Genomic DNA, 27,570 nt, shown 5'->3' with positions numbered 1-27,570 from the left:
TTCAGTAAAGTATAAACCTCCTGCTCAACCCAAGGTCACAGCTATGGGAAGAAAGAAGCAGCAAGACACAGATGAAGTATGCTTGTGAGGTAACACAAGACAGACACCATTCTTTTGTGCCCTCTGGGGTAGGCAGCAGAAGGTATCATAGCTGCCAGTACAGGCAGGACTAACTTGCTTTTGATCTCTGCTGCAGAAAACATGCCAAAACCCAAGGCAAGAGCAGGTCCAAAGGGCTATTTCCTGTGATTACAAAGAAAAGCACTCACGGCAATTCTCTTCATCTGAGCCATCCTTGCAGTCTGTGTCCCCATCACAGAACCAGTGCTCAGCTATGCAGCTGCCGTCACTGCAACGGAACTCCTTCTCTGAGCACTTTCTCATATCTGCAGAGACAGCAATGCAAACAAAGCCTTGGCTTTTCTCAGAGTACCCAGGAAAACACCACAACATCCTCCTGAAGCTCCTAAGGCACCCACAAACAAGACTGCTCATTAAACCATACATATCCATGTCAGGCAGGGCCTGAGCAAAACCGGCATTGTTCGCTGAACTGACACAGAGTGCTGGATTCAACAGGAATCCAAGGGGAATTCACAATCCCATGTCAAGGAATGAAAGGTCTCAAGTGATTTTTTTTTGCCTGGCAGGTAAGTCACATAGCCCAAGATCCTAAGCAGCCAACCCTTGGAATGTTATATCCCACAAGTTCAGCCCAGAAAAGCTAGCTGGGAGCCTTAGCCATGCTCTGGGAATCCTAGAAGTGCACAGGCTGGACTCTGCACAACTCCTCTAGAAGTACTGTGAAGGCAGTATTTACATTAACTCACCACACTGCTCATCACTGTTGTCCCCACAGTCATTGTCACCATCACAGTGCCACAGGCTGCGAATGCAGTATCCATTCTGACAAGAGAACTCATCTTCCTCACACTCCCTTGGAGCTGCAAGGACACAACAGGGGTAAGGTGAAGGCAAGGCAAGAAGATTTAGCTTGCAGAACACCAAATGTGTGACAAGTTACGAGCCAAGCAACATCATCCTCCAAGGACACAGTGATGCTGGAGAGCTGATTCTCCTAACAAATACCAGGGGAGCCACTGGGAGATTTCTTGAGTGTCTCTTTTCCACTCTGCTCACACACCAACAGTACAGCAGGCTCAAAAACTTGAGGTTTAGGTTGAAGGAATTAGCTGGAACGGAGATGAAGCCACCCATCCCATGCTGGTATGTATTTGAGCACTGTCCCAAGCCAGACTCAAGATAACCCTGAACAGAAAAAAGGTAATGCAAACCTCTTTTTAAATGAGTTAATAGTCTCTGCCATCATCTAACAGATAAATGCTAGCAGTATTGTATATCCACCTTCTTTTCACAATAATGTCAAAGCTGTCTTCAAAGCAAAGGACACGTTCACTGAAGAGGGAGAGAGAAAATTTGAACTTCCTCTTGCGAACACCTCAGTATTTGGAGACTCATTCCACTCTCCTTGCCAGTCTCCTAAGGAAGCTTGTCTGCAGACAAGTAAGGAAATGAAAAGGACTGCAAATTCAGCACCTGAGGACTCCAGTCCAACAGAAACCCTCCTATGGTTACTGCTAGCCTGAATAACCTCCCAGGAATCTCTCAAGCACAGAACCTTCTTTCTCCTTTCATTGGTCTCCAAATCTTTTGATCACACCCTTGTCCACTGTTATCTTGGATATGAGGGCATTTCAAACGTTTATGAAAAACAGAAAACCAAAGAGACCCAGAATTACATCTCTTTTCCTTCATTAATATATTTGAATGGACTGGAAAACTGAGTTTAGTCCTGCATTCCAGAGCATCACACAGGATGTCAAGCCCTGAACTTTGCTTCCCAGTTCTTTGCCCAAAAAGGCAGGCAAAGATCAGAGATACTGATCAGAAGGTGAACTAACTTCCATGCATGCAGTGGACATAGAATACTTTACAGTCAAGAGCTTTATTTCTGTATTTCTTCAGATGGGCTTCCTCCAAGAGGGTCACTCTGGAGCACCATGCACACAACTCTGAGTAGGCAGTATCCTTACAGCACCTTCCCTCTCCTCAAGGAGCCCTGTTTGAAGGGACAGGATGCTGGTGACAGGCCAGCACTGCAGAAAAGTCAGACAGTGGAACCTGAGGCCACAGGAAGTCAGCCAGACAGGCAGTTCAGTGGGATTTGGCAGGGGTTAGGTGTTTCCACTGACAGGGGAGGGCATGAAGAGCCCAGCTCAGGGAAGTGCTTCATGGGACATTAACTAGCAGGGCTGCAGGGCATAAACGGTTCTACAGCTGGATGGAGAAGCATCCCCTCCCCCAAGACAGGCAGCTGAACAGCAAGCCAGGTGCCAAGGCAGCAGGGTTTACAGGTACACACCTCTGTCATGGGCAGAATATAGCTCACTACAAGCCAGTGGTCCAATTTAGTGGATAGACTCTTGTAATAAAAAGGGTCAACTTTCCCCAGTCACAGCAGGCAGGCACTGCACCCACCCTCTTCCCGCAGACAGGTGACTTACGGCAGTCCTGCTCATCAGAGTCATCCTCACAGTCATTGTCTCCATCACAGACCCACGACCGGCGGATACACTTTCCATTGTCACAGTGGAAGTCCAAGGGGGAGCACGTGGGCAGCACTGAAAGAGCAAAGAAACACCTCATGGAGCTGCAGCCAGCTTCCTTCCTGAAAACAAAGTTCCTTCCCTCCTGAGGGAGCAGAGCTAAATCTCTTAGAAACAAAAGACAAAATTTCAAGTTATCAGGAAGAGCTGTTCCTTAGAGGGGGGGTCAGGGTAGGTCTGTAGCTTGGCAGTCTCTCTTCCCCAGAGAAACACTGACCTTTCCACAGTAAAGTAGCTGTTGCAATTCCCCCATTGAGTTCCTTTTTCCTCTTTCATCCTTGAGCCTGCTGTCCTCCCATAACTGCACTTGCTTTATAACAAGCAAAGTTAAACCATCAACATCTTTCCTCCATGCTTCCCAGGGCAGTCCATCCTGTTTCTATTAGACAGCAAGTTCCTTAGAGTGAGAACTATCAGAAGCAATGTTTTGACTTTATGAAGTCACATGCTACAGTGTGTGTTTCAGCATGGGGACTCTGTCAGGGTTTCTTGCCTAAAAAATCTGCAAGGAGAAGCTGAGAAGCAAGAATCCACTGCTGGGGATAATTTTCTGTACCTCAGGCGTGGACAACAGTCCCGAGCTTGCTCAAGGTTTCCATCCAGAAAGGATGAAAGAAGGGGACAGACATGGGATTATGCCTGCCCACACAGGAGTCTGTTTGCAATGGAGTGGGACCACAAATCCACAGCATCTGAAGAGGCCTGGAGCCACAAAGCTGGAATTCAAGGGGGAACATCATTCCTGTTCTTTCCGCCACAGATGAGAGGAACACTCAACTCTGAGAGATTCATGCTTTTAAGTGCTGCCAGCTGTGGTAGGCAAGGGGCTGCACAAGACTGTTCCTGACAGGTGTGTTCTCCAAAGAACAGCATTTGCTCAGTGATGTGACGGGGCGAGGGCGAGAAAGGCCCTGAAACCCTGCCTGAAACCCTTTCATCCCAGCCCAGCCTGCCGACAGCAACTCCCATCTGTCACCAGGCGGGCCAGCCCTCTTCTGCTATGCTGCTACTCCCTTTCCTGCCAACACTGTCCTGGAGGTGGGAGTGAGAGGGGAGGGACGTGGGTAAAAAAGGAAGGTGAAGACAGCAGCCACACACAAAAGGAGGATGATTTAAGAAGGAGAACAAATAGTCACATTTTCAGTTTTTCCAGCTTTCTCAACCCTCTGTTTCCCCTTGGCCCAGGACTGCCACCAGTGTCCTGTTAAAGATGCATGGATTATCCATACTGAATCATTCACTGCTCTCCATAGCAAGCCCTCCAACATTTTTCACCAATGGCCTGTCCTAAAAGCCCCCCTCTCTAAGAATATATTAGGGCAGATAAATTCAGACTTTCTCTAACATTCATTTTTCTAACCACAAATTCAGATAATCTTCTCAGTTGTTCCTGTAGTGTGGCAGGCATTTCTGTATCTGAGGACATCACAACAGATGTAATTGCCCTCAACATACAAAGAATTTGGCATTGGTCCTTGGGAAAAGGTCCTTCCCATCATGTCTAGGCTACCCCATGCAGATATCTATCCATCTCATATCCAGCTACTTCTGGGCCCCAGAGGGGTATGAAGGATAAGAAATACTCAGAAAGGCAAAGCACAGAAATCTCTATTTTCCCTCTAGAGGTTTGACAGCATCCTGATCTTCCAGTAACTGGCCCCCTTCCTTATATTTCAGTTTCTGTGGTTTGCTGCAGCAAAATGAAGACGGAGTTTTGTCTTCTTCCTCAGGGCAAGTAGAAGTAGAAAACTCTCCACTTTGCAAACTCTGCTTCCAAATAAAACCAGCACATTTTTGGACTCAGACAATCAGTCCCACAGATCAGACCTCTCTCCCCCAAGAACAACTTCCAAACACTGCACGCTGAGAAAAACCTTCCCTGGCCTCAGCTGCAATTTCAAGACTAAGACCATCCTCCCAGCATATGCTTTAGCATGACTAATCACCAAAGGACTGCACAGGAGCCACCTGGAAGGGAATTTGCATGCTCACTCTCCAGGGGAGAATTCTTCAGGCTCCCAGAGGGTTAAGCCATTAGCGCTGGTTCAGAGCAGATACCATTATCCCACTGAACTGCTGCATCCCTTCATGAGCTAAAGACATAAAATGAAATTCCACCCCTACAGGGAACAGTTCAACCAATTTCATACTCCCCCTAGATATAAAAATCAAGCTTCAAGCACAGGGGAAGAGAGCAAAACACAAACTGCCATATACAAAGGAGGACCAAATTCCCTAACCCAGCAGAGATAAAGTGTGCTAGCCCAGAAAACACTGGAGTGGGGGCAGGGTGGAATTAAATCTCCTTCTACAGGAGCTCTCCTTTAAAGGAAGAAGAAAAACCACAAACCCACTTGAGACCAAAAAACCCAACCTAATGAATGAGGGCTGATGTCTCATAGAGCAGAGGAACTGCCAATGGGATCAGGGCAGGGATCCACATAAACCTGTAATCTGAATCTAATAACGGTCAGAAACAGATGCTTCAAAAGAAAATGCAAGAAATTCTGGGAGCAGCTTTCACATGGGGGCAATCTTCCTAATCCCCCTCTTCCTAGCTCTGCCCTCCCAATCCCTTCTTCCCACTAAAAAGCACACTGCTTACACAAAACCATTCCAGTTTCCTTCGATTTGTTCTAAGAACATCAGGCTCCATTTCCACAGCACAGCCCTTTGCTCTAGGATTGTTACTAATCAGCTCTTCTCTTGGCCATTTATCACTTCATTTTTGATGAGTCTTATTTCTATAGAGTTAAAGCCAAGGCCATATCACTAGCACACAGTGAATGTTTAATACCCGTTGTAAATACATCCAAAGTGTTTGGAAATTTGAAGTTAAGAGGAAATTCAAAAGTTAGGAGGTCACACTTAGGACATTCAAACAACCACCACTATGTCTTGTTCTGACATAATGGAGCAGCTATACAGTCTGCTAAGTGTATTATTTTCACTCACATAGCTAACTTTAAAAGCCATAGTCACAAAGGTGGAACAAGACCTCTTCATCTTGCTGGAGGACAAACTGGATTAGCATCAAGAAGATTAGAAACCGAATCCCCATATTCTTATCCTATCTTGATATTGATGTATGACCCTGGAACATTTCTGCCTCTTTTTCCCCCTTCTCCAACCTGTAAAATGAAGGATATGTATTACTTTTTGAAATAGCTACAAGTCCTTCATAGGCATCATTTCTCCTTATAAGAGACCAATCACAGATTGTAGTAAAATGCTTTTACCAGTGCTCACAGCAGGATTAGGCTATGCCAACAGTAAACACAGTTAAGCCTCAACCCCCCTTCTCTGCTCAATTCCAGCTTGATCTCTCCATATCAATGCAAAGAAACAATATTTTCCTAAGAGAGATGAGCAAAGGCAAGTCCCAGGATGGAGTTGAAAGCAGGTAAATACCCAGACAGACAGGTACTAACTTGCCTCTCCAGGCAGAGCCAGAGGCAGGATGGGGAGCAAACTCAAGGAAGGGGAGCCAGTGGGAAGAACTAGGCTGGGCAGCAACAGCTAAAGAGAGCACATCTGTCAACTGACAGTGAGCAATACAAAAAGGCCTTTGAACTTCCAACCATTTCCCTGAGCTCATCCCTCTGCATGGTCACACTGGACATCATCCAATGTTTCAGCAAAGCTAGGTCTATCGTAAGCCTGCTATTCCTCCCCCTCTCCCAACTCCTATTACACAGGACACTCTTTTATTGCCAAGCAGAAGGAGAAGGGGGAGGGCGGGGGAAAAGGGAAGTTTATAAGGTGAAACACAGACTGAATCACGTCCCACTGTCCTTTGAACACTTTATCCCTGTTGCCTGTGGTGAGCAGGTTGCTTTACACCCAAGGACAGCAAGCAATTGGTGTTCAGAGCTCTGGAACACAGACAGGCTTGGACAATACTGGCTGCTTAATCAGACAAACTCTCATTCATGTGAAGAATAAGAAGTCAATTTCAAACATAAATACAACCAAAACAAAATCATGCTACCTACATTAGACAAGTGCAGCCTCACCCCCAGCTATGTTCATACTTGTGCATATGTAAAAACACACACATATCCACAAACAGATCTGTTGCTGAGATCTGCAGCACAGCAGGCAAAAAATCCAGGAACAAAAATAAAGGAGGTTATTCCACTCTCAGGAAGAAAAAGGAGACATTGCATTTTACTAACAAACATTTTAGAAAATCTAGTTCCAGAATAACAAAATGTTATTGTACTGCTGAACTGTATTTAAGGATGTTGTGGGTCAAAAGGAAAAAAAAAGGGGAAAAAAAAAAAAAAAAAGTAAAGACTATCAGCATCCAATCTTTCACAGCCCTTTGATCACAAGCACTCTGCCTGAGGGGGCATTGCATTAATTCTGGTGCCTTTTAAAGGAAACATACATACTCCAGGCCCAATAATATGACAAAATTGCAGATATGGAACTGGTGTGTTTTCAAGAGAACACTGAACTCTTGACAAGAGTTCCTAGATTTTAAAACTTGAGGTTTACAAGTGACGCTTCACCTGAGCCTTTGCATCTGAGCTCCTGATTAAGTGAATGACAGAAGGAATATTACTCTTTCAAAGTTTCTGTTAATTTTAATAAAAGACCTGTGAGATTTTTTATCCTAACCTCATCTTAATTTTTCTTTTTTTTTTTTGGGGGGGGGGGGTTGATGAGCAGGTTATAGTGACAGTCCTGGGCTTGAATGAGCTGTAGCTCAACAGCAACTGTGTCAATTTCTCCATGAGATGGGAACAGACCACTTTCAGTAAGCTTTAAGGTAAAAGAAGTAAATTTTTCTTCAGTCCCTTCAAATGAAGAGGTTTTGTACAACAGTGCAGGGAGGTAAGCAAACAAGTCTGCCTCCCAAAAAGTAACACATTTACAAGTTAATTATGTATGATACAGATCCAAAATTCAGAGCAAGAAAGCTCTTCTGGGAGGATGGTTACGGGGAGATTTGGTGTATCTTATGAGAAACAGAACTATGTACCAGTCCTCAGGCCAAGTTTGCTCAGTTATCCTTTCACCCCTGCCACAGGAAGTAAGACTCATTCACACCATGAGGACTTCAAAGGGCGTGCAGGAGGGCAGAATGAAAACCATTCCTCCTCTTGCATGCGGCTTTCCTTAGGGACAGGCCAAAGCAGTCTCTGCTGGCACAAGGCAGGAAGGCAGCTGAACTACCCTGTGCATGTGCAGCGAGGGCTTCCAAGGCAGACACTGTCAGCAAGCCAGAGAGCTGACAGCAGACAAAGTCTATGGAGCTGGCATGACAGCTGGCAGGTTGCTTATTTCTATTATTACCACAGCACTCTGGCTTGTAAACATGATCCAGAGCAGGAAGCAAACATGCCACGGAATAATTGGCTTCCATCACAGCACGGCTTCAAATCTGCGAGGAGAACAATTTCTGAGACAGGTAAGCAGAGGCAGAGCTCCCCCAGAACTAACGGAAAATACCTATGGAGAGGCAGATGTTCTAAGGACACTGGTACAAATGTAAAGTGTCTGGGATGTGCAGAAACAGTGACAGTTGAGGAAAAATTTAGTGGAATGAAGAAGTGGTGATGTGTTTTAAAGCGTGCAACACAATATTAAAAATCCAAACAAAGTAAAATATACCATATTTTAAGAATTTACCTCATAACTGAAAATATCTCTCAAAAGGAGGGTTTCCCATGTCTGCTCCTGTTTTTCAGAGTTGTAACTCCACTCACTACCAAGTATCTTGCTTTCTTTTTTTTTATACCACACACTGCATTTCAAGCTGTTATTCTTTAACCAAAACTACAGATTACCAATTCAAGGCTAGAAAATTGCATTAATACAGAATTTAGCAAACTCCAATCAACTACTCAAGGATATATGCAGTACTGTAGAGACACAGATGCAAGACTGAATCTTGACTTGCTAAGGTAATTTTCACCTTAACCCCCAGCCAGTTTCAGTCTCTTGCTTTATTAGGAGTCCAGCAGTCCAATATCTTCCCATTTTCCTCTCCTCTTCCCAAGGAAGCAGACAGAACTCATTCTTCTCATTGTATTGGGTTAGAGTATACATATGAGCATATGATATCCTGAAGAAAAGTTCACTTTAAAAAGGTATAGTTGCAGATTTATTTCTCTGGAAAGTTTGGACATTCACAGGAGAAAAAAAGAAAATCCAGTAACTCTAAAACTAGCTTGCAGCAGATCAGTGGAAAGGTGGGATTCCTTGCAAACACATCTGTTCACTCTTTCAATCAGAGACATCTACTTGATATTATAATTCCAGCCTGTAAAACTCAGAGCTGCACATCCATACACTTTCTGGAAAAGAATCTAAATAGCTTTAGCATCTCAGAAGACTCCATATAAAGTGGTTGCAGATTGCGGTTCCTAAGTCAGAAAAAACAACTGGGCCCACTCCAGAACAAAGACTAGCCCCAGATTTTGGAGGAATTTTTAAAGTAGGCCTTTAGTATATCTGAGGCTTGCTGGTTGACTTCAGAACAACCCAAATCTTTAGCTCAGCATTTGTATTAAAAAAAATTTAATCATTTCAGTCAATAAATAAAATGATACATCAAGTTCAAAACAGAGAAGCTCAAAATTTCATGCCAGCCAGGAAAGTTTATGCATGTCACAGACAAATAGCCAAGGGAGGAAAGAAAAATTGGTGAACCAACTGTTCTCATGTACTGCTGATTCGTGAGAAGCTTAAATCAATTTAAAGTTCAAGTTGCTGTTCCAAGGGGCTCAAACCCCACCCCTGCTCTTGCACTCCTGCTGCCCTGTTTATGCCTGGCACAGTCAGCAAGCAGAGAAAATGGAAGTTTAACCCCACAAATGAGTACACCTACAAAAGGCTCCTGTAAGCCAAGCAGAAGAGAGGGATTTAGCAAGCAGCCTGTTCTGGCAAAAAGGTTTGGTGCTATAATAACTAAGACAGACACAAAACAGCACAGTTACCACAAGCCTGCTCTGTAGAGCTGATCTAGTTCTTACAAGCTAAGAATAGTATCATGCTTGGATTCATAACGAGCAGCCACTCAGAGCAAGATATAACAGGCTTAAAGGAGTAAGTGTTCCTCAGGCTCCTCCACTGCAACCTTGAATGCGTGTGCTGAAGTCATGCACTTAAGAAATAGGGCAAAGGATGCTACAGAAATGTTAACTTTTATTTCTGCTTTCTTCTTTCCTCTAAACTGCACTTCAAGTGCTGCTGGCTGTCAGCTGAAAAAGTTCTCTTTGTATCTATTCTACCAGGATGCAATATTTAAAAAGACAGTTTCTATTCTAGTCCTTCTCCCTTGAATTACTTTACTACTCTGTATAAATGGAGCAAGTTATATTCTGATTAAGACCACAGAATCATCAAGGTTGGAAAAGACCTTCAAGACCATCTAGTCCAACAGTCAGCCTACACCACCCCCAAGCCATACTCTCAAGTGCCACATCCAGACACCTCTTAGACACTTCTGGAGACCATGACTCCACCACCTCCCTGGGCAACTTATTCCAATGCCTGACCACTCTTTCAGTGAAAAGTCATTTTCTAATGTCCAATCCTGCCTGGTGCAACTTAGGGCCATTTGCTCTCATCCTTTCACTTGAAACACGGTAGAAGACAGACCCCCATCTCATTACAGCCTCCTCTCAGGTAGTTGTAGAGGGGAATGAGGTCTCCCTAGCCTCCTTTTCTCCAGGCTAAAACCCAGTTCCCTCAGCTGCTTCTCCCAATACGTGTTTTCTAGACCCTTCACCAGCCCAATTGTGCTTCTCCGGACATATGTCAGCACCTCTGTGTCCTTCTTGTAGAGAGGGGCCCAAAACCAGACACAGCACTTCAGGTGTGGCCTCACCAGTGCCAAGTAGAGGGGGACAATCACTGCCCTGGTCCTGCTGGACACACTATTGCTGATACAATCTAGGATGCCATTGGCCTTCTTGGCAACCTGGACACACACACACACACACTGGATCATGTTCAGCTGTTGTTGACCAGCACCCCTAGATCCTTTTCTGCTGCACAGCTTTCCAGCCTGCAGTGCTGCCTGGGGTTGATGTGATCCATGGGCAGGATCTGACCCTTTACCTCAGTGAACTTTGCACAACTGGTCTCAGCCCATCGACCCAGCCTTTTCCTCATCCACTAAATGGGTCATGTTGTCATAGAAGATCAGGTTGGTTAAGCAGGACCTGCCTTTTGTAAAACCATGTTGTCTGGGCCTGATCCCTGGTTGTTCTGCACATGTTGTATGATGGCACTAGGATGATCTGCTCCATGACCATCCCTGGTACTGAGGTTAGGCTGACAGGCCTCTAGTTCCCTGGACAATCCTTCCAACTCTTCTTGTAGGTGGGTGCTTCATTTGCCCATGTCCATTCAACTGGGACTTCTCCAGTTAACCAGGACTGCTGCTAAATGACAAAGTGGTTTGGAAAGTTCTTTCACCCTCATTACTTTTAGGTGCATCCCTTCTGGGCTCATACACTTATGGGTGTCTAATCAGCATAGCACGTCACTATTTCCTCCTGGATTATGGGGGCTTCACTCAGCTCTCTGTCACTACATTCCAGCTCAAGGAACTGGGTATCCTGAGGACAACTGCTTTTGGCATTAAAGACTAAGGCAAAGAAGGCATTAAGTAACACAGTCTTTTCCTTATTTCCCTGACACAATGCTACCCTCTACACTCAGCTAAGGGGAAGACTCTGCTCAGCCCTCCTTTTGCTGCCAACATATTTATAGAAATTTTTCTGTTGTCTTAACTGCAGCAGCCAACCTTCTTAGAAACTGTAAATTAAAAAAGGCAGAAGTCAAACCCAGTTCCCACATTCTCTGCATCACTTTATATTCTGTCTCTTATATGTCTATCTCTATTTTATATTCTTCCAACCTCCAGTGCCTGAGAATCTCAGCAGATTGCTTATTCTTCAGTACTGTTTCCTAGTTTGCACAGCTTATACTCAAATAGATTATTGAAAACGAAGGGAGACAACCCATCCTTTGATTCAGCATCGAACTCCAATTTATTGATCCACCAGGCATATTTTACAACAGTGTTAATTAAGCTCATACATATTGCAAAATCCGAGCTCATCATAGGTCACAGATTACACACCAACCCCTCCTTTTGTTTTCAATACCTGTGGTTTGTTATTGAAACCAAGATTTGTGTTCTCACCCTGATATGAAAGGTTCTCAAAACCTCCATGTCTGTTCCCAAAACAGCCAAGGACAGAATGCTTACCTGTTATGAGAAGACTGTCAGAGAACTTAGCTGTTTACAGAAACAGGCTGTGAGAATTTGCTCCTCACAGCTGCCTTTTACTTCTCCATCAGCTGTATATGATTATGGCATGTCTGAAGAAAACTCTAAAAGCCATTTCTGAGCAAAATTCTCCAACAACAGATACAGGCCAGATCTCCTTAATATATTGTGTCTCCTTAATATAGTATATCTTACTGTGCAAGACCAAGAGGGTTCCTCTCTCTGAGGCCACAGAAAGAGACACGTGATGCATCAGAAGATACCAAGAGAAGAGTGGAAGAAAGCAGCAGGAAAAAAAATGTTCTTCCTCAAAACACAAAAGCTGCATCTACTTGTAATACAAAGACTTCCCAAATAAGAGGTGGCACATTCATCTTTAACATCCCTTAGTGGATTTTACATCCATAAACTTGTCATATTGCTGTTTGAGAATGTTTGAAGTTTCAGAATCAATGTTTTTTGGCAAAGAGATTCACAGTTTAAGCCTATGTTGTATGAAGCAACTCTTGTTAGCACCTCCTGCTTGTTCCTATGGAAGATCTTATCTTTCCCACCCCCAAGTCCTACCATGACTGCTTAGGTTGAAATTTTTGGTGCTGAAAGTTGTTGAATTACCAGGAAAATTATATCAAGAAGTATCTCTTGTCTAAATTGTTACCGAGCCCACAAAAAAAAAAAGTTAAAACAATCCCACCACCATCCCCCAATCTCCTCATCTACCTGCAAAAGAAAACCCACAAGAAAAGGAATTTTCTTCTGTGCTTAGTAAAAAGCTGGTAAAACCAGCTTAGCTATTGGATATGCCTCACCTCCCCAAGACTCAAGGTCTTCTATGTTGCTCAATGTTCACAAAATTTTAAGAAGCAAGAATCCAGAAGGAAGAAAATTTTCATGAAGCTGGGTTGACATCTCCCACATTTAAGGAAGAAGATATTCTTTAAGACAAAACTTACAAGATTAGGAAAGCTCCTTTCCATACAGTAGAATCAACAGCAGAAACCAGGAAAGGTTAGAGAGAAGATCCAGCAGAGGAAGATAAATTTCTCTCTAATGTCCACTGACAGGAGCCTTAAATTTTCAGCTCTAGGGCAACATTTAGGAAAGGAGTTTCATGAGACTAGGCCTTTTTTTCTACACTTCAATTCTAGCATGCTCTGTGGAATCCAAAGAGATGCGGTAAAAAAGGAACTTACTTGTGTCTCCATGGAAAGAGGCTTTCTCTATTCATCTCTATCATGCTACATCCACTCAAAATGACATTTCACATCAGTTCTCACCTAGCTGGGCCCAGCTACACAGATGCCAACACTATGCAGATACACAGTACCTGCAAGGTAACATCTCTCAGCAGATCCCAAGACCAGTGAATGTTATTTCAGTGCTTGCCTTTCCCTCCCTTCACAGGGCAGCAAGGACAGAAACTAGAATGTTACTTAAGAGGGCAGACACTCTCAATACACCTCTTCACACTATTTATTTTCCATTAATTAATATGATTTACAGCAAAATCATATAATTTAACCCAGATTTAGTGCTTTTGCAAGGGTAGAAAAATGAGAGGTACTCTTCTCTGTCCCTCCTCTCCCTCTAACATATTCATGTTCAAGCACCACCTAAAACCAGCTGCAAAAAAAGCCAGAGTTGGGCTTCCACTGTGTTTTATATCATTGGACAATGGCTTTGTTCAACTCCGAGTCAGTCAAAAGTACAAATCATCTACAATCAAAAACATTTGTCACACAAATGGCAGAATGTGCCTGTAAAACACTGAGAAAAAGATACTCATTTTCCCAAACACAAGTCAAGGATGGTATTCTTACTGCAGCCATCTTCATCACTGTGGTCCCCACAGTCATTGTCTCCGTCGCATTGCCACTGAGCAGGGATGCAGGTGCATTCACCAAAAGCACTGACAGCACAGGTAAAATGATTACGCCCACAGGAGCACTCAGTGCTACTTGTAACACCTGTAAAGAAAGAAAAAAAGAAAGAAAAATGTTTTGAAGAGATCCCATCTATTTTAGAGCAAACATTAAATACAAAATGACATCTATTTTTCTCTGTGTACACACAGAAAGTGTATACACACTACTGTGTAAAAACACATCCTTGACTGCAAAGGAAAATATTCACCCTCCTCACATGCTGAAATTGGAGATCAATTATTATGCACAGTTTTTTGGAAAGGGGCTCTTTGAAGGCAACAGCAAAGTGCAATCTGCCAAAAAGAGACTTGAGAATCAGCTGAAAAATAACTCAGCACTAATCACAAACATTCAAGGAATACCAGGTATCAGAACACCCCTTTTATTTCACAAAGTCAGTCCTCTCCTAGACCACAGCGCTGCTGCTGTTCTTCACTTAGTTCTGACATCACAATACAAGGAAAAACTCTCAGAAGTAGCATCCTTGCTATTTGAAGGGTCTTCTTCAAACCCTAAGCTTTTTAGATGCAAACCTTTTGCATGTCACTATTCTAGACATTTCAGACTCCAGTGAGAGTGGAAAAAATATATTTTATTATTTACCTGTAAACATTAAACTGTTACACTAGGTTGTGCATAACTGACATTTATAAGAGCAAGAGGATTTTCAGCTTTACAAACTGACCAAAAGAAAATGCAGTCCAAATGATAACGTACAACCTGATAAGAATATTTTTTCCAGCCTTAAAGTTAGCCTAAAGACCTCCCAGCCCTCCTTTCCCACCTTCAGAGCAATACTCTAACACAACTCTTGACTCTGACCCCTGTGCAAATGCAACTATTTAGGATATTAACCCACACTACCTCTTAAGAAAATCTCTGCCTTGAGAAAGAATAGGCTGTAACACCTCCCACCCCCAAAAGGAAAAGGTGATGCCTGAACTTCTGTCTGACATTATCTAGACAATCTATATAATCAATATCACTGTTAAACAAATGATTATCAATCATCAACTCCCTCAAGCTAGTCTGGTTGGATTTTTTTGCATAGTTCCTTCTTTCTGCAGTTCAAACAAACTTAAAGCTCTTAGATTAAGCAACAGATCATAAGGAAAGAATTACAGAGAAATACCTGCCCCAAGTGGTAATTAATTACATACACACTGAACTATTTTCAGCCTTTTTGATTTCATTGATCTCACTCATACATCTAGTGTACCTGTGATTAACCATAACCTGTACCCATTAAGAAAAAACAAGCTTCATACTTTCATTATTTTCCATTCTAATTGAGAAAAGGAATATCTGCAAAATTGACAGAATATTTCTGTAACTCTTTCAATAGCAGTCTTCCCTCCAGTGAAGACATCCACTTGTGCCAGTAGAGCAAAGATTTAACTTCAGAGAGAATGCACTTCCTTGAAAAAGGATTACATTATGTTTCTTCGGCACAAAACTGGGTGAAGAGATTTCTGCTGGCCTCAGCTGCCTGCTTGCAAATGCTACACTGCAGGTTGCAAGGCCTTAATACAAACTATTTTCCAAGCTGAAAAAAATTGGTTGCAGGATTTCTGTTCAGTCTGTCATGGATGTGAAAACCTTTTATTTTTTCACTCATGTCCACTACAAGTTACCTTTGAAAGGTTTAGTACAAAACATACATCTCAAGGTATTACTGCATACAACAGAAAAGCAGCCATCATCTGGTGCAATGAGGGACAAAGGCTGAAAGAACAGGAGGTGAATAAGGAATGCAAGAGGCCAGGGCAATCAGATCTTCAGAGGACTTATCAGGTATGGCCAGCACAAAGGCTGGCTTAAAAGGACAGCAAGTGTGTAATGTAGCCAGAAGGCAAAAAAAGCAACAGACACTGCTAAGGAAAAGCAATTTATCATCTATGCAACATTTCAGACTAGTAGAAATGAACTAACAGAAATTCAGAAGAACCACTTCCACCCACAAAAATCAAACAGGTTTGTTCACACTGACAACACAGAAAATTCAGATAAAACCATCTTCTGCTGTTGTAGGTGCTACAACCTTTTAAAAAGACAGAACCAGTTGTACATTGTAACCAAAGTAGCTTCTGTTTAAACTACCTTTTCCAAAGCAATTTTCTACCATTATCCACAAAAGCACCCCAAAACACTCACCCCAGCTACTTTAATACCCCTTCCAGTTGGAGTACACAAGACCACTATCATTTGGGTTAGAAAAGGTCTCTACGGTCACCAAGTCCAACCGTGAACCCAACACTGCCAGGTCCACCATTAAACTGCTTCTCTAAGTGCCACATCCACATGCCTTTTAAATACCTCCAGGAATGGAGACTCTATCATTCCCAGGGTACCCTGTCCTCCACTGTTGACAACCCTTTTGGTGAAGAAATTTTTCATAATATCCAATCTAAACCTCCTCCGACACAACTTGAGACTATTTCTGCTCATCCTGTCACTTTGTACCTGGGAGAAAAGACACCTACCTCCCTATAACCTTCTTTCAGGAGTTATGATAGGGTTTCCCTGAGCTTCCTTTTCTCCAGGCTAAATAACCCTAGCTCCTTCAGCCCCTCCTCTGAGGACTTGTTCTTCAATCCTTTCACCAGCTTTTCTGGCCCTCCCCATGAACAACATGGCAGTACAGCACTGCAACAGCAAGGAAAGAATTAGTGCAGCTGTCCCAGCCTGCAAACTGTAACTTCATCTGCTGTATTGTCAAACACACAGCGCTCTTCAAAGCTGTTACTAATATTAGGTTACATATAAGCACACACATACTAAATCTGTTCTTCTCACCTCATTAAAGCTGCTATGTTCCATCATCTCTGCTCTGTGATTTTACCATGCTACTGAAACTGTTGGAAACCGAAGGACACGCCGTGACCCAGATACCAACACTCCCTCATATGCACTAGCTGGTGTCTGTAGAGCCAGTATGTAAGCATACTTTGCTCACCTATTTCAAATTACAACCAGTGCAGATCTAATGGTTTGTGATTTGTGATCCTTAGAAGAACTAGCCTTCTAGTCATTTATAAATCATGATCTACCCTGGTTTTACACTTGTCAAGTAATGCATATGACTGCTGGGAAAGCACACTGATTTCAGCCTATGAACAGTTTCAGAAGCAAATCCTGGATGGGATTCTTTCCCAGCCAAAAGAACAAGGTGAATGAAAGCTGGCGCACCTGAAGGCAGCAGGAATTTTCTCAATGATTTCACCGTGGATAGTATTTCACCTTTGGTGTCTCATGAATATTTCCCAGTGCTCAGAGCTCCAGTGACACTACCCTGTAACTGTATCTGTAACAGTAGAGGGTCAGGAAGGATAAAGATGAGAAGCATGTTTTTTCCAACTGCAAGCGGAAATGGTGCACTTGGTGTGAGAAGCCTTAGCAGGAGATCTACTCCCTTAGCTCAAACTCCCATTAAACACTGGGAGCCTGAGACAGAAGGCTGACCAAACACACACACAAAGCTCCAGTGTCACGTTTCAATCCCAGTTAGTCAGTGGGCCAGGAACAGGATGGAAATCAACGTTTGCTGTTCAGGCAACTGGACCAACAATCAAAGGGGACATATCTAATTGCACTTGTACACATTATTCTGGAGCAGGAACAACGAGAGGCACCTCTGGGCTTAGTAATGACAAATATTTTTCCTGGAACTTTACATCACATTGCAGGCTTGGACATTTTATTTACTCTGTATTCAAAAATATTTCCACTTATGTAGGAGGAAAAACCCTGACATATTTTAGCAATGCAATATACACAAAACAACACAAAAAAGCTAAACAGAGATACTGCCACATGCTGAGCTGATATCACTCAATTTTCATGGCCTCTCCTGATCCCTCATGTGACCACAAAAAAACTTCCTACTCTCATTTGCCCATGGGTACAAACTAAAAAATTATCTTCGCTATCTGCAGTTTGGCTCCCTCCTGATGCATAGCAGCAGGATCCAGTAACCAAACAGTTTTCTAGCAAAGTATACAAACAACCTCCAGATTTTAAAAACAGGAAGTCAGTCTAAACACAGGCCTCATACTTAACATCTGCCACCACCTTCAATTTAGCATGGCATGCTCAGTTTCTTCAGACTGCTTCCAAATATCCTCCACATCTTCATTTTTATCTGATAAATGAAATGTCTCCTGAGGAAGGGTCAGTTCACCCCTATTAAAACAATAGTTAGGATCTATGTAGTTTTATGTCTAAAGTTGGCAAAGCAGAAGCCAATTAACATCCTGTTATTCCTGCATTTCTGCTTATCTTTTTTTTTGGGGGGGAAGGGGGCAAGCAAGGGCAGGGCTGCTTAAACAGTAGGTTGTTCTGCTTCCCTCACCTCCCAACAACTCTTCATAAGGCCAAACAATATAGCCCCATAACACAAAACCTAATAATATACACAGCTTCAGTTTGTTTTGCAACCCTCAGAGCTATTACAGAGCAACCTTTTATTTGCCATAGATTGATAAAAATATTGACATTATAAAGAAAACTTAGGTAAACAGGAAAATTACCAAACTGGGGTCTGTAGTTGTTGCTTTGACAGAAACAGTAGATTTCTATTGGAGAGTGAAAATACTGTTTTGTTTAAGTCCTGATGGCATGCTTTATTCCAAAAAGAAAGATTCTAACCTGTTCCCTTTTCAATAAAAATAATGACACATAGCAGCTCTTAACACTATTTTGCAGCAACTCAACCTTTGACAGGCTGTTGATACAACATGGAATCATGCAACAGTCCAGTTTGGAAGGGACCTCAAAAGATCACCTGGCCCAACCTTTTGTGGAGAATGGAGCCTGGATGAGACTACTCAGCACCCAGTACAGCTGCATCTTGAGAACCTCCAGTGATGAGGACTCTGTCATGTCTCTGGGGAGGTAGTGGGGAGGTTGCATGATTGTTCTCACTGTAAAAAGCATCTTTTGTTGAGATCAACACATTCCTGTCAGTCTCTAGTAGCATTCTAGCACTATCAGAATTTTATCATATTCACATATGGATGAAGTTTCCTCAATGAACAACTGCAAAAGAATATGGTTTCAATGGTCAATGCCATGCTGCCCTTCCAAATTTTCTTTTATCCAGGTATCAAGAAACATCTACATAAAAGAGACTCCCACTCCGCATTACCCTGTTGACTGGATCTTTTCCTTCTGATCCTAACACACAACCTGTTACTGCTAATTTTAAAATCAGCAGTAGGAAGTTCACAGCCATCAGTTTGCACCACCCTCCAATTCCTCATGTACCTGTAGCATTGGATAGCACAGGTAAAACCATGGCTAAGTATCCCTTAAGTGCTTCTATGCTGCAAGGAAAACAGCAGCAATAGCTTTAGAAAAGCCAGAACTACAAACACATTTGGCATTATTTACAGACTGCTCATCTCAGACTCAGAAGCCTCTGGAAAGAACAAGCTTTCTCTTGGTCCAGCACTGAGTTACATCCAGATCCAGGTTTCTCCCCCTCCATGGACAGGCATCTAATTCTGGCCTACAGAAGACCTTCAATGGAAGGCAAAGATCTTTCTGCAAACCTCATTATTACAAGAGACACAATCAAAAATATGACAATACCATATTTTATAATTCTAACTCTACCAGAGAAAAATCTTGTGAGGACAGAAGGTATAAGTGGATATTGAACAAGGGTGAAAATACGAGACATTTGACAGAATGACAAAGAGGAAAAAAGAAATCCAGGACTGTGTAAATGAAATGGAATATGATTAATGGCCTTAAAGGTGAAAGGAGAGAACTAAAGTCCTAACAGTGATGGGTATAAGGCTGTACGTTTTTTTCCCCACAGAGAAAGCATGGCAGGGTATCCCCAGATTTGTTTTTGAACAAATCTGGAATAAGCATCAGAATATTTTGCCCTGGCTTCAACAGATGCACTGAATTTCTTTCTTCTGTATTTTAAGAACTCATGAGCATCTGATTGTTTACTTGGGGTTAAAATTAGTGAATTCTGTAGCACAGCCTTTAATAGCCTTCTTAACACCTTGTCCACCTATTGCTAGAAGATCTGTGTCAGATAACAATTATCCTTCTTTCTGCACTTCCAGGCCAGGCTCTCTTTTGCATTCCCATCACACAGACATCTTGATGAGGGCATATGGGGGGATGTCAGATGGTCTTGAACATAGTTCAGATGATACACCTTCCTTCTTTATCCAGCACTTCCCTGAATTCCTACAGCAAAGAAGCTCGGCTTTATTTGCTTGTCTGTCTTGAGGGAAAATTAAAATTTTGGATTCCTCTCTTACCCAAATAGCAGTTTCCACTGAAGGAAAAAGTACAGTTAATCCAGCTTTAGAAGAGGGATTTGCTGACCATTGTTTAAACTCAGAGCTCTGCTGGCAGACACAGAAAAGGCAACATTACAGCACAACAGCCTGATGTCAGAAGGGGCACCATGCACTGATAAAAGCCAACAGTTTTCTTTTCTACTTCCATCACAGAAGCATCTGAAGCAGTTCTGATTGGGTACCCACATGGTCTTCGAGTTGTTGAAGCCTGCCTAGACTAAAGCTAACATCACTAGGAAGAGCAATCCAAAAGTTTTCAAAGCTTTAAACAGAATTGTTACAGTTTTGTTTGAGGATGTATGTGATAGTGGAAAGGTTAAGGGGGAAAAAAAGGACAAAACCCTCAACAAAACCACATGAACCAGAGAAGACACTGAAGTTACAGCTTTTTGGTAATGGAATATGGTCCTTACTTTGGCAGTCTCCAAGTGCGAATGAAAGTTTCCTCGTCCTAGAAGTTCCCCTTTCAATTTGAAAAAGCAGAGATAACCTCAATGCTGAACCACCTTGTTCTCAATTAAACATGTGACTGCCCAAAGTGCTAGGGAGAGGCACATTATCAAGCATAATCACCTTCAGTTACCATATTAAACTGCACAACTACACACCTCAAACCTCAAAAATGTTACACTTAATGTGAGCACAAAGAATAGAAAGCATAAGGAAGAGAAATTCCACAGGGCATTTGCTAATTAGGACTTGAAGAAAATCAGGGGTACAACTAAGTGCAAACTGACTGAGTGTTAGTGCAATGATGTATGAGTGAGCTAGAGTAAGACTGGAACAGAAGCTACATTTTCAGAAACACTGCCTGGGGAGAGAAATGGGAGGTCTTTAAAAACATGCTTGAGAGTCTCTGGATCCCAATTCTGATTCCACAGAATTGAAGACCAGCAATCCCACTGAAAACTTCTAGCTGCACCTGGGGAGTAGGAAAGCATTTACAGAAACAATTATTGAAAAAATACACTGAAGAAGCATTTGATTTGAACATTAAAAGACTCAATAATTAAGAAGCAACTGTTACAGTTCCTTCTTCCAAAACTTTAAAGTCATAAATTAACACCTTGCAATAATCAACGGGACTATAACTGAGGTCTCTAGATACTTGTCCTAACTCTGCATCTTCTGCAGAACTTGACAAAATGACTTCTTCCCTTCTACCAGTGGGTGTACTACTATTATGCTGCCACAATGTACTGAGGCTTAATGTTTAATCTGTTTCTACATATACAGAGTCTTTGAACAGAAGGTGCATTATTATTGCCATAAAATCCTACTCAAAATCTTATTCAAATTGGCTGGGTTACCAGCAAACACAGATCAAAAAAGTCAGCTGAAGGACCATAAACAAAAGATAATGAGAAATGGCAGCAAGTCAAGCTGTAGGGGGTAGAGATAGCTAGTAGGTATTACAGGGATCAGCATTAGATCCAGTCCAATTAAATAACTTCATTAATGATCTGGAAGAAAGAATAAGTATCAAGTTAAAGGAGCCTGCAAACGATACCAAAATAGGAAATATTCTACTCCAAACACAACAGAGGAAAAAGAAATAATACAGAAGGGACCTCAGAAGATTGGAATTATGGGCAGGAAATTAAGATTCAACCTTTAAAAAATACTTTTTAAACTAGTACATCTGGTGAAAATTAATTTGAAACAGATTGAACAAATTAATAGAAAAGTCTGGGATGCAGCAATGCCTGGAAAAATCAAGGAGCAATAATAAAAGACTAGCCATTGGTTTCTGCTATGACACAATATGGCAGCCAAAAAAAAATACTTTAAGCTAATTGTGCATAAATGTCACATCATGGAGGAAGACACTGTCTCCCCATCTGCAGAAGTGGAGTGTAAGATTAAGGTCCATACTGAGGCTTGGACAGGGAAATTAGGCATCATATTCTAACCACAGTAACCAAACATTTATCAAAAGTGTGCTACAGCCCACAGTTCCCTCAAGACTGCAAAAAGATTGTTTGAAGCCTGAACCAACATGGTATATTTTTATTCCCTGCTGACTATTTAGTTCTTGAAATCTGACAAAAGGCAACAACTACCAATTCTATGAGGGCTTTTTCTCTGAATAGGAAACATTGTTTCCTGAGCAACTTTTTAATTACCCATGGAAGTAGCTCACAGTGGACAACACATGAAGTCTCAGCATAGAAGCAGAAACCTTTCAACCACCTAAAGCATGTTAAACACATCAAAATCTCAGCCTTAAGCTCTTGTCCAAAAGCAGGCATGAAGTATCAGGTAAATGACAACTATTTCAAATGGACTGAGGAATTTTAACAGGTGAGGCTAGACAGGAAAAAGCTGCATCTGAGTGACCACACCTGCAGTGTTATCTCCAGCTCTCAGCTCCGAAGCACAAGTGAGACATGGAGCTCCTGAAGCAGGTCCAGTGGAAGGTTAAGAAGATGATTAGAGAGATGAAGAATCTCTCTTAAAGGCTGAGGGAGTTGGGCCTGTTCAGCTTTGAGAAGAAATGACTGAGAGGGGACCTCATCAATGTCTATCAGTATCGAAAGGAGGGTGTCAGAGGATGGAGCCAGGCTCTGCTCAGTGGTGCCAAGCAACAGGACAAGAGGCAACAGGCAGAAACTGATGCACAGGAAGCTCCACTCAAGCATAACAACTTCTTTGTTGTGCAGGTGACCCGCACTGGAACAGGTTGCAGAGTCTCCCTCACAGAAGATATTAAAAGACTACCTAGGTGCAATCCAGTGCCATGTGATCTAGGATGATCTTACATGAGCAGGGGGTTGCCTACTGTGGTCCCTTCCAACCCAACCCATTCTGTTACTTTTTCCCCCAGCCTTCTCTTTAGAATCCTATGCAGTTCCTTCCTGGGAATACCAGAACTACTTTTTAAGGACGTGGTAAAACACCTCAACTCTAATTTCCAGATATTTTGGCTGAAATGTGATCATACAGTGATACATTTTGCATTTTTAATAGCCATTATATGGCAAATGTCCTTTCCATAACTACACGGTTCCCTCAAACGTTTGTAACTGGAGGAGATTAGAAAATGCTGGCTTTGCTCTGTAGCTCCACACACACCTGTCAAATACTGTGACATCCAAGAAACCAAGCACCATGTCAGCCTACTTCAAACATCATGTCCTATGTTGACAGAAATAGCCATTTAAAAAAAGTCTTTGAGCCTTTCAAAAGAGATGAATTCAGTATGGTGGTTCTCCCACTTTCCCTCTAAATCTGTACAAAAACATTAGACAGCGGGAGCATCTGTTTGTTTTACCAAGAATCTATGAAGGTGCAAAGACCTCAGAAAACCATGAGCTGCAGTATGCTACCTCTGACATTCTGTTTCTTACCTCCAAGGCCATAACTGGAAGAGACTGAGCCTCCTACAAACCTTTAACCCACATACTTTTATTTTCTCTGTGGACGAAATCATTTTCCCTACAGGGATTCCAAGGAGCAGTAACACTGTTTCCCACTATGGGAATTTGTTTCATGTTACTGTTAAAAGCATCCCTTCAGTCTTGGCATTTCATTACCTGTAGCTTTTCTCTCTTAGGCAGAGAGCCTGTCATCCATTTTATATTATGAAGTGCAGAGTGATGCCTGAAGGATGCCATCAAGAAACATGCTTTGCTGATTTTAACATGAAGCAGCATTTTCTTACACAGCCGCAGGCTCCTGTGCAACTGCATGTCAATAGAATGCAGCAAAGAATTCAAGGGACTTACTCCAGGACTAAGTTACTTGTCATGCAGGATCATTCCACTCAAGCACATTAAAAATTAAATTAAACACTGTCCACTGAGAAATAGACAGAATGACAAAAGGTTGTTACTGTATAACAGTACTCAAGGATATCACCATCCAACCTAAAACATTCTGGGAATGTTTAGCTGGACCACAAGGGCTGACAGGCAGAGCTACAGGACTCAGATCCTTTCAGAACACACACACATGCTGGACAAACACTTGAAAATACTACCTTAAGCCTACGTCATGCTTTGCAAGAATTAGTCACTTCAGCAATATGAGACACATAACTTTCTATTTCTTTCACTGGGGTTGGTTTTTTTAACCCACACACTAACAACCTCTACCCTTTCCTGTTCCATAAAGGTTGCAAACAATTTACAATTTGTTTATCATGAAACATGCAGTACTAAATTTTAGAAAATAATAGCACAACAGCAGAAACGTTACCAGGTGACTTTCAAAATTATCAAGTGCCAGCTAGAGAAGCAATTGCTAAGAGCCAGCTGGAGAAGCAACCTACGGTTTTGAGCAGATAATCCACAGGAAGAAAGTACTTCTGATGTACTTCACCTAGGACAGTTACCTATGAGTTTCACTAGCATGACAGCAATCATGAATGAACAGCCAGAAAGCGTTCTGCTATATCAAAGTTCATGGAAGTAAAACACTGGACTTTGTTTTCCCAGTTATGGGGCAGAAAACATTGGCATTTTAAGTTCTGTGAGCTTTCTTTTAACTTTTCCATTACTTCATAGACAGATTTCTCTCATCCTTGAAGTAATTATCCTAAAGTGATTCTTACAATATCTCAGCTACAGAAGCATCAAAGGTTAATTATAGTCACAGTAAGGATAAGCTCTGTCACTTCTGGGAAACAATCTCAAAGAATCAGAATCTCAGAGCTATTGCAGAAATTCTGGAGCTTTGCAATCCTTCCCCTTCACTAAATGGAGAAGAACGCAAGCAACCTACAAAACCTAATGAAAATCAGCTTGGCATCTGTCACTCATAGCTACAATATGAGAAAATAAAGATTTAATTTGAATACATGCATTCCTCCCTCTTCTACTTAATTTCTCTTATTTTAAGTAACTCAAGTATTAACTTTTAAGTGTAACAAACAAGCAGTGCTTGTCCAACATCTATTCTGCTTCTGCCCCCATTCCTCTTCCAAGCTGCAAGCATCCTTGAGATTTCACTGAATTCCTTGCTTCACAGCTGAGAAACACACAGGTGTCATCTCACCACTAACTAAATACGAATTGAGCTAAAAACAAGCAAAAAAAAGAAATCCTCACTCAGTTTTCAGTTTCATACAGGAGATCCATATATCTTCCTGTCTGCACATAGTGTTGAACAATAACAGCTTCCAACCATGACAATGGCTATTTAAGGAAACAGTTACAGGTCATAGCATTAACAAAAACCGAAATTAATGTCAATTTGTTTTCATCTGCTGGCTGTAAACTGCACTGATTTACCTGCAGTGTCATGAGCAGCTAAGTTGTCTTGAGGTGGGTCAAAGGAAAATGGAGAGGTCAAAAGATGGCAGCTAAGAGGAGGAAGCACCACTGCCATCTTTGCTCGAGAAGTTGTGCTCACAGGCTTCAGGGATCCAAGAAAAACTACAAGTGCCATTTTTCGACCTGGGTTGCAAGGATAAACATGCTTTGGAAAATTCAGAATCCAGCCACTTCCTTACTACAAGGTCTACAGGAAAATCCTTTTCCTTTTGATTTAAAAGTGGCTTGAGCTTTTAGCTTCTTCTGCCACACCCCGCATGATCTTTGTTAATTACTGCATCAGTGCTTCTCCAGTGCTCTCTCGATTTACAAATCACCCATAACTTTGCTCGACACAATTTCAAAGCCATTTTTATTCTGTCTTCAAGGTTTCACCTGGCACTGGCTCTCTGAACTACTCTAAGTAAGTTAGTCCCACAGCAAATTATCATCCAGCTTCTTTCATCTTTCAGATGCTCCAGGCACTGGACAAGCTGTAAGGACATTCTACCCTCCAGAACTTCTCTCCAAAACCCAGAAAACTCATTTATTTGTTTAACCTTTTCAAGACTTCTGCTCAGTCCCAGAACACACCAATCAATACTCATAGCCATACACTTCTTTTCAGAAAGTAAAAGTGAAAGCATTAAAAAGTCTTCCTTTTCAAGGAACTTTAGGTTCTAGCAGGACTGCACTTGTCCAGGCACACAGTGCAACCAGATCAACTGGCTCAAAAAAACCTCATTTTGGCTTTTGCAGGCTGCAGTCAGATTCTTCCCATCATTACGGCATGATACAAAAAAGACCAGGTTCCTGGACAAGATAGAGACTGTTTTCTTATAGAGAGATCATGTTAAGGAGTTTATTTTGGTATTCTATAAAGAGGCCCTCATGTTAGCAGTGGAGCATCTGAGCTTTGTAGCTTTCCAGCTCTGCCACACGAGAGACTGGGAAGCCAACCACAAGAGCCCAGCCTAGCACAGGAGTCCTCCAGGGAGGGATAGGATACACAATGTGGTTTTGTGGCAATAAGGAGGCAGGAGCTCGTTTTTGCAATCCCACGGGCAGGAGGACTTCAAAAGCACAAACCACAAGATAAATGCAGCTATCTTGGGACAAAGAGAGTTGTTCTGTATGTTGTTTTTTTAAAAAATAACTCCACACATGATATTATGTTGCCCTCAGAGGATGAGGGGCAAAGGGGCAATTATTAACAAGCCAGATTTAGCTGGAAGAACACAGCTGGGTCTGGCAAAGACAGAGGTACCACAACCACAGACATCACAGCAACTGTGCAGCCTACCAGAGAACTGGATTATCTTTAAAGTAAAAAAGAAACCTCTAGCAGCAATATTTTTTAATATATATATGCACACACATATACACACAGAGACATGCACTCAAAAACACAAGTTTAATGCAAATATGTTTTATGGGCTTAGGTGGGATAAGTTCTTTCTAACAGAATTGCCAACAGGAAGAACAAGAATGTCAGTGTTGGGGTTACTGCAGGGCAGCTATGCTGTACATCACCCCTATTTAGCCCACCCATATTTGTTTGCTTTCAGGGCAGCCCACGAAGCACCAACCTACACCTCCCACAGCACCTGGACTCCAGACTGCCTCGCAACACTTAGAACATGGTCATCAAACTCTTCCTCTGCAAAGTCTCAGGTGCTGCCTCTACAAACCCCCAAGTTCCACAGTTCATTTATATTCACACCCCAGAAAAATTAACCACAATAGCAAAAAGCACCAGAGAATCCCTTACAGCTAGTTTCATACTGTTCACATTGGGTTTCACTTTCAATTAAATAATAGCAACAGCACTGAGGCAGGCAGAGGAAGACACACAGAAAGCAAAATGGTCCAGTCATGGAACCACATCTTTCTAGGTATGTGGGTGGTCTCTACTATTACAGTGTCAAGTTGCCTTTTTCTACTAATGAACAATTTTAACACCTCTTAAAAAGCTGAGAAGTATTATCTTCAATACAGGAGCAAAAAATTGGAAGGTAAACAGCACAGAACTGTGAGTATTTGGGTGCCTAAGGCAATTAAAATCAGTAGAAAATTAGACATTTAACTATCATTACACAGCTGGCCTAAGAGACTCAGACCTGACTCTTAATATTACAAAATACTCATACCTCCCACCACAGGCAGTCTTCACGCTTGGAA

At 42.1% G+C, this 27,570-nt stretch overlaps 1 protein-coding gene across 3 annotated transcripts in view; it reads right to left on the bottom strand.

Annotated features, from left to right (window-relative positions):
* Positions 1–27,570, bottom strand: part of LRP4 (LDL receptor related protein 4) — an 84,292-nt gene that overhangs the window by 29,788 nt on the left and 26,934 nt on the right. For all 3 annotated transcript variants that reach the window (XM_063158951.1, XM_063158952.1, XM_063158953.1), the window contains exons 2-5: positions 13,704–13,850; positions 2,526–2,642; positions 831–944; positions 270–386 (exon numbers count right to left, since the gene is read on the bottom strand). In XM_063158951.1, the coding sequence (XP_063015021.1) occupies positions 270–386; positions 831–944; positions 2,526–2,642; positions 13,704–13,850 (495 nt within the window). The remainder of the gene's footprint in view (positions 1–269; positions 387–830; positions 945–2,525; positions 2,643–13,703; positions 13,851–27,570) is intronic.

The sequence above is a fragment of the Melospiza melodia genome, chromosome 6, assembly GCF_035770615.1.
Source record: "Melospiza melodia melodia isolate bMelMel2 chromosome 6, bMelMel2.pri, whole genome shotgun sequence".
Lineage (NCBI taxonomy): Eukaryota > Metazoa > Chordata > Aves > Passeriformes > Passerellidae > Melospiza > Melospiza melodia.
The sequence above is the reverse complement of the archived record's forward strand: the minus strand, read 5'-3'. Positions and strand labels throughout refer to the sequence as shown.